Raw genomic sequence first — 8,615 nt, forward strand, 5'->3', positions numbered from 1 at the left:
TGAGGCAAGAGGGCCCATAATATATACAGTATATATTAGGGGTAAGGGAAAAAAATCGATACACAGTATTGCGATATCACATCGACACATGGATGCCAATAAGTATCGATTTTTTTCAACTTCAATTATTAATATTGCAAATATAAATTAAACTTTTGGTGGCTGACTAGAGTAAAAAAATAGCTTTTTCAGTCCCCTAGATACAATTTGTGGTAATAAAAATGACTGAAGTGAGATGAACAGACTGAAATTTTTTATCTCATTGGATAAAACACATGTTGGCAAAGTTTTGCATTGAGGACATGATTTGCAATTGAAAACAGGTAATAAATTGCAGTGTATCGCAATATACATGATCATAATACATGAGACTGTGATTAAATGGGTGTAGCTTTATGAATACTAAAGATAAATATATGAATATAAGTGTATATGGCTGGTTATGAATGGTTCTGTGAGAGAAAGAGGTTCCTTGATCCTATTAAAGAAAATTATTCAGGCTGCCTCTAATGTCCATGATAATATGACAGCCATAACATCCACTTTGTGATACACAGTGAAAGCATAGAACATGCTTGCACAGTATTACTGTTCTTGATATCATTTTATGACATCAAAAATGTATCCCAGTCCTCCTGAAGAACACAATGTACCACAAGTGTATTACAGCACCACAAGATGGCGTCATTTCACACACCCAGAGTGATGCAGACCTTTGACAGAAGAAAACAGCTGCATTCCATCATCCAATCTTTTTTTCTCTTCACCCTCCCTCAGTCTTGTAGATGAAGGCTGATGCAAGTGTTTGTGGTGAATCTGGCAGCCCACAGTATCATGGTTCATGGACCAGGAAAGCAGACTTCATTGGTTAATTGTTTTTTAAATAAAAATGACTCACTGATTAATTTACCTGCTATCCTGTTAGGCCTCATGTGTTCTCCACAGCTTCTACTCACTTGATACTATGGTATATATATAAATTACTGTAAGCTAGATGTTACCCTTACCTCTTCTCATTGATGGCTTCCTGTTGATTGCCTTGTCAGGGGATTTCTGAGCTGAGTCGAAAGCCGCCTTCATCTGCGCCACCTTCACAGACTGACCCTGCTCTTCAGGCTTGACTTCAGCTGGCTTTGGCCGGTCCTGGTGCTGCAGCTTTTCATGCAGTTGAATGGTCTCCTTTATGAGCTCTGAGACAGGCCTAGATCTGGGAGTGCTTTGGGATTTATCTCTCTTCAAGACTCTGTCATCTCCATCTTTGCCAGGTTGTCCATCATGATGATCTGGCATCGCATTGTCTGTGTTAAGTGTCATATCAAGATCCTGCTTTGTGGCCTGGTGGCTTTCCTCTGAGATAACTGTGCTGGCTGCAACCAAAACTGAGCCAGCATCCACAGCTGGTGTTGCAGTGTCCTCAGTCGAGCCCTTCACCTTCCTCCTCCTCACAGATTGAGCATCTGGGGATGATTTGCACTCACTGTCACTTTTCATTTGTAGAGGTGGTCTTATAGTACTGGTGTCTGTTGTGTCAGCAGAAAGTAAATAGGATGAGTCTGCAATTTGACCATCACTTTTTGTTTGTGGAGATTTCACATCAGACACTGATAAAGGTGCAGATTCCTCAGCAATCACATCACTCACCTCACATGACGTCCTCTCATGTGAGACAGCTGATTGCAAGTTGCCTGAAGATAGATTTCTAAAGGTATGCACGTTTGGCTTTATCACAATATCCTTATTAGCTGAGGCATCTGTTGAGTTGATGTTCTCTGCACTCTGACAATCAGCTTTAGAGCATGGGGATTTTGTAAGTGAACTCTCACATGGAGTATTCCCAGTCACTCCAGGCTGAAAACAATCTGCGGTCATACTATCAGCTGCATCTGCTTGTTTCATGTCCACATCCTTAATGCGGTGTTCTTTGGTTGCATGGTTTTCTTTAGGTGGTTTCTCTTTCAATCCCTTCATGTCACATACTGACTGATTGAGTTTATCGTTGAAATGCTCTGTTGTTGCACTGTCAGGGATCCTCTTTGCAATAACATCCATGGTGACCTTGTTGTTTGTGTCAGCCTCTTTTATTTTTGAAGGAGCTGGGATCGTCTCCTTTCTGTCTCTCTTCAGTAGTTTCTCCAAAATTGAACTGGGCTCACTGACTGGATTTGATGCTGAACATGAGTCTATCTCTTGATCTGTGGTTGTTTCAGTTGTGTCCACTTGTAGATAAGGCCTCACTGACTCCCTTTGATCCTCAGTGTCATTGACTTTTGGTTTTGTCGAAGAGAAGTTGTTCCAAACTGGCCTCACCTCACATGCTTCCTCCTTTGTATCTGTTCTCTCTTTTGGAGGTCTACAGTGAATGGTATCACTCACGTCTAATAGTGACTCTTTCTCCAGATTGTTTTTCAAAGGATGTTGGGACTGAGCGGTAGGCGGTTCCTTCCTCTCACTCAAGCGGCCCACTGTTCCTGCACAGAGTTGAATGTCTTCAGCTGCAACCATGTTGGTGTCATGCTGGTCTTGTTGAAAAGACAGTACCAGCTCACTTCCTGCATGAACTCCACGTCTGCTCATCTTCATCAGCACAGAGTTTGCATCCTCTGTGGTAACAGCAGAGCCAGACCTTTTATATGAGAAGTTTTCATCCTGGATCTCCTCATGTTGGACACTTCCCTCATCCTGATACTCCATCTTGTTCTTTGAGAATCTCTGAAGCTCCTCCTCAGCCTTCTTCTCCTCTCTTTTGATTTGACTAAACAGCTTGTGTGCTCCGGCTCTTTCCTCAATCCTTGTGCTACTCTTTCGGTTCTTGTTCGTCTCCTGTGGAACCACTGGAGTGGTCCTGCCTCCTCCTCCTCCTCCTCCTCCTCCTCCCGCCTTTCCTGCAGCCCCTCCCTGTCTCACCTCCTGTGCAGCGAAAGGACTCACCCACAAATTTATGTGCTTCTCACTGGAAGGTGTTGTTGGCTCCTGGCCGGGGCTCCCGTCCAGATCCTCAGCGTCTGGCTCCCCTGAATTTTCCTTGGTGTTACCAGCCTCCTCCTCACAGGAGCTTCCTCCCTCCATGACATCACCTGTATGACTGCCTGCTCCTTCAGAGTCAGGGTTTAGCGTAGTCTCCTCCAACCCTTCACGAAGGGCCTGTTCTCCCCCTTCTAGTTTATCCTGGTTCTGTCCCATTCTGGTCTGTGGAGAAAGACACGGTATCAACCTCACAATAAAAGACCACCCTCCCAAATAATGCCACGTGTTAGGAATGTCAGCCCAGGAGTAGTTTCTTGTGCCTGTAAATCCTCACTTATAATAAACTGAGCTGCTGCTGAATCAGAGGAGGAACAAATTAAGCAGACAGCTGGGATTAACATCACTGTCTACACATTAGAAATGGTTTCAGTCTTGGGAAGAGGCCATGCAGCAAACAACTCATAGTCACACAGTAGCTATTTGCATGTTAGTGGTGAATTGGAGTATCTTATGACGTTAACAACTATAATATACCTTCTGTTGGGTTATTCATGCAATGGCAGTGTCTGCAGTTGCTCAACTCTGAGACAAATTACAGTCACAAGATTTTGCAGCAATGTCACTTGTGCATTTAAAAGGAATACTTAAACTCCAAAATGATCATTTCTATATCAATTGCTCACCCTGTTATATTAAATTTATGAAGAAAAAAAACATGTTTCTCTCGCATCCAAAAATAGAGCAAATTCTTGATGAAAAGATGGCTTCATTTAACAACAGCAAACCTCTATCAAAGCATCTGTTTACGCAACTCTCACGCAACTCATGCAGTATAATCCAAGTCTCATTTATCCAGTTGTATGCTCACTACCTCCCAAACACATGTATTTTCACTGTGTTGTTTATGTGGAGGCGTTTTAAATAGTTAGGTCCTGGTGAAAATGTGTTTGGGAGGCACTGAGCATACGACTGGATCAATGAGACTTAGATTATACTGTGTGAGTTATGTGAGAGTTTGTAAATGGATGTTTTGATATAGTTTTGCTGCTGTTAAACACAACTTCCTTTTACTAGCATTGATCTCTTTCTCAGTTCTTGTATTCTTGATTTACAATGGAGGCATGCGAGAAAGTGTTCTTCTCAAATTCAGTGTAACACAATGTAAGTAAATGATATATGAATTACTATTTAAGGGGTTAAATATATTATCTTAAATCTTTGTTTTGGATTGATAAGTGATTCAGCAGTATCAGCATCAAAGACACAAAGCCTTATCCTAAGAATAGCAGTACTGATATGTAAAATCTGTGATCAATTATTTGGGATGATCAGCACCACAGCAGATAGGGACACCAGAGACAGGGAGTCTGACCAATTGATTAATCCCTCTCTGTTAGTACTGAAGGTTCACACAGTCTTATGACAGTCTGTCTGTAAATCTTTCTCCCACACTTTGCTTCTTGTTACACTTTCTGTTGTCAGAATGCTTTGCTGATTTGATTTCAGTTAAATGATAAGGCTGCAGTCAGTCCAGTCTTGTATGAGGATGACATGATGTCAGCAGTTCAAATGCTGCATCTTAGTAGTCTAACTCTGGATATGATTTCTATTCAGGCTTCTCTGAGGAACAACATCATGTGCTGTTGACTATAGCTGCTCTTGCATTAGTAGTAGCAGGAGTAGGAGGTGAAATGAGAGCAGCTGTTGTTAACAAGAAAGCAGAACATAAGGCAAAGCCTAAATCACCATGATGCGGAGAGCAGCTTCTGCATGAGACTGTCTAATTGTTTAATTGCTTAATAAGTGTTCACCTCCTAAACTGCAGCAGTAAGCAGAGAAAACGGTGAAGCACAATAAACAATGATCCGGACCATGAGTCTGTTTCCTGTCTGCGGCCACATGCCCCGTCTGTGTGACAACGTATGACTGCTGTTGTGTTATCATCTGACAGGCCTGCACACTGGCCAGACACATGGCTATGGGAGCTAATGTTATCACCCTCACAGTGGTCTCCGCACAGCTGTGTGAGAAGATAGAAACATGTTTTTTTTTCCATGCGATATTTAGAGAGAGAGAGAGCAGAAATACATGACAGCACAGAAAGATTAAGTTTGAGGTCATCAATAAAAAGTTACAGCACTGTATTTCATCATGTGTACTCATCAGGTTAAATCCATCATAGATATCACTGGAATTTACGCTCATTGATTTTCCTGCAGCAACTCTATCAGTGAGTGTGAGGAGCCCCTTCCCTTAAGGCAGCCTATCCCTGTAAACAGCTGCTCTGTTATCCTGTCTCATCCTCCCTGAATGCCCAAAGCTGATCACTTGATCACCATGTGCTCTGCTGCCTCAACATACTCAGACATACAGGAATTCAAAACCAACGAACCAGGAACCACTCACAAATTTCAGCATCTGGGAAACAGACAGTTTATCATTTCTTCTGACCTCAGATTAGCACAACACAACAAGGTGGGCACAGGCCTGACCCATGACACCTCCCGGTGAGGATTCATATAATATTGATCTCTTATCATAGGTTGCATCCGACACTTACCAGTTGGACGTGGAAGCTGAGTCGTTTGCTCTCTCTCAGGACCGACAGAGTGCTCTTTGTTGGTTGTTTGGTGATGTTCAGTCCTCCCTCCAATGCACAAGCAATGGGAGCCTTATATTACATCCATGTGATGTCACAGCACATTTGACTAATACAATCAGGGGAAACTTGGACTTGTTGCTTTACTTTTCGCTGCCTTGAGAAACCTGGGAGAAGTTGTCTTTTTTCTTTTAATATTTTATTATTATTTACACAAATAACCAAACAGCACAGCCACTCCCAAATTACAGAAATGAATAAATGAGGCAACATGCATGGGTTGTATTAATATACATGTAAATTACAATATATACAATTTGTACACATTGGTACCATGTTAAAAAAAGGGAAAAACTATGACTTATTTGTGAAAACAAAGGACAGGAGCCCTTTTTGCAGTAGGCCAACAAGTTCACCAGGAAGATGGTCGAGACAGGGTTGCCAAATATTACAAAAGGGGTTGTCATTACCCTTTAATGTAGCAAAAACCAGAAGTGTTACACTGTACCACTGTGTTACTGAGGGAGGTTTCTTCTTGATCCACTGGAACAAAGCTGGATTTAATGAATAACCTCCGGAGACCTGAACTTTTGTTTGGTATGCATTTTTATTTGTTTCTAGTTATTTGGGATCAGTGGGAACCAATAAGTATAAAAAACTAAATACTGTCAACAATAATTAAGTCCCAATGTCCTCAAACAAGACAATACTAAAGTCATAATGTCCTCAAATGAGACGATAATAAAGTCCCAATGTCCTCAAACAAGACGATAATAAAGTCCCAATGTCCTCAAACGAGACAATACTAAAGTCCCAATGTCCTCAAACGAGATGATAATAAAGTCCCAGTGTCCTCAAACGAGACAATACTAAAGTCCCAATGTCTTCAAACGAGACGATAATAAAGTACCAGTGTCCTCAAACGAGACGATACTAAAGTCCCAATGTCCTCAAACGAGACGATAATAAAGTCCCAATGTCCTCAAACGAGACAATACTGAAGTCCCAAAGTTCTCAAACGAGACGATACTAAAGTCCCAATGTCCTCAATCTTGTACTTCCTAATTAACAGTGTCTTATCTTGTTACTGTTGTTAAAATATGTCAAATTTGTTGCCATATCAAAATATAAACATTATTAATCATAAATAAACAAGTTTCAACAATAAAGTTTTATCAGGTTTTGGACCTTGTTCACTTTTGTGTTGGCATCGCCTGCAGACTGACTTGGCAGAAATGGCTGCCATCTTGTTTTTACATGGATTAGTGTATTGTGCTCTTACTACCACTAGATGGCACAAAAAGTGTCCATGAATGTGGACAATGGGTCTAAGTTAAGAAGAAGGTCAAGTAAACCCAAAATGTGAGGACACAGGGTCTCAGGAGGATGAAGCCTATCCATTAAAGTCAGCAAACCAGCGAATAAAGAGAACTGCTCTGTAGTAAATTGCCTGGTTCTAGATTTACTGTTTAATGGAAAATTGAGCTAAGCTCCTTGGCAATATTTTTCCAGTGCCTGGATATCAAAGGAGTTATCTTTAATATTTCCAGCTCTTTGTTTTGCTTTCAGGTACATGGAGAATGTGTTTGAAGGGTGATGCTGTGCTGAGATGGGAAATACGTAAGTGGTAACCTTTTCACCTTGTTTTTCTGAGTGGAAAACTGGAATAAATGTGGATGACCTGTTCAGTGACCAGTGCAGATTCTGATGCAGAGTAAATATAAGGAATGTACTGTTAGTTTTTTCTGTCCTTTACCCGACACAAGTGGTGTAGTGGAGGGTATACCCAACTCTACTGTTTTCATGCTGGTGTCATGGGCTGCAGAGCTCACACTGCTCCACTCTCCACTCCAGGAACCTAGTTAAGATAAGTAGGAGGTGGTAAAAGGATGCTTGTGTCTGGGATAAATGGTGAGTAATTGTAGCCAACCTGTACATGCCCAGGAGTGACGGAAATTATCTAAAAAATATCTCAGTCGCTATTCTTTTGTTTCCCTCGGTCTCTATAGTAACATCCAAAACAGGATACGTCCTCAGATAATAAAACAAAAGTGGAGGTACGTCAGCCAAGAATTCACCAGCAGAAGGGGAAGAGGGGCCGGCCCACACCCAGAGCCTGTGGCCTGAGGGCTGCTGTGTTGACAGACAGGCAGCCCTGCAGTCCTTGTGTTCTTGTGTTTGAAAAAGTGTTACAGGTCGCTCTCAAGCTTGTCTAGACAAAAAGCAATTTGTCTCTAATTTAAGCTCATCGCTAACTCAAAACAGACTCCACAGGCTTCTTGGCACACTAAAGATGAGTTTTACAAAGCTTTTTATTTAGTCCCTCCGTTATTTAAATGTTTTACAAGTTTACAGTAGCCAGACACATTTTCATGTCACATTTCTGGAAATACCAGTCTCAGGTTTCATGTACACGCCCAAAACACAGGAGCGCAAACGCTTTAGATCAGCATAAACTCACACACAAACAACAGTAAATAACATCTTTGACGCCTCAGTGCCCCACCATGTCACACTGTATACAGGGTATACCATTCATTACTCAGACACGCACACAGTCATATAGGACAGGAGGAACGAGAGCGTGTAACTTAAGTCATTCACTGATGTCATGCAAACAGTGACGGGAAGCCAAATGTTATATAACCTGGCTGTTAGAGAACGTCTCTCCTGCCAAAGCATACAGATGGGGGCGCAGTGATGTAATTTCAGGATACACACACACCATCAAAGCCAAGTCACTGCACAGATATTTAGTCATGCCTGTGATAGTTTTCCCATTCAGGAAGGTCAGCAATCGTAACATTCAGGGTGACAGTATATAATCCCACTTCTGTTCTGTTTTTCTTTAAGTCATTTCAAATAACCAATACTATTACACTTAAAAAATGTAATTGCAACACTTGTTTCTAATCCCTTTTTCTTAAATTAAGGATCTAAGGCTTTGCATTCAACAGATCTCTCAAATTTTCAGATTTTGGTTGCAGATGTGTAACCTGACAAGATGCTGATTGAACAGCCTGGTTATGACACAGGTGTGCCTTAGGATGGT

General features: G+C 41.5%; 1 protein-coding gene across 1 annotated transcript in view; it reads right to left on the minus strand.

Moving 5' to 3' along the window:
• coro1ca (coronin, actin binding protein, 1Ca) overlaps window positions 1–2,706 on the minus strand; it is a 38,027-nt gene extending 35,321 nt beyond the window's left edge. The window contains exon 1 of the mRNA XM_078170741.1: window positions 1,008–2,706. Coding sequence (XP_078026867.1) covers window positions 1,008–2,691 — 1,684 coding nt within the window. The 5' untranslated portion in view covers window positions 2,692–2,706. The remainder of the gene's footprint in view (window positions 1–1,007) is intronic.
• Between the last annotated feature and the right edge of the window lie 5,909 nt (window positions 2,707–8,615).

The sequence above is a fragment of the Epinephelus lanceolatus genome, chromosome 9 (genome assembly GCF_041903045.1).
Source record: "Epinephelus lanceolatus isolate andai-2023 chromosome 9, ASM4190304v1, whole genome shotgun sequence".
NCBI lineage: Eukaryota > Metazoa > Chordata > Actinopteri > Perciformes > Serranidae > Epinephelus > Epinephelus lanceolatus.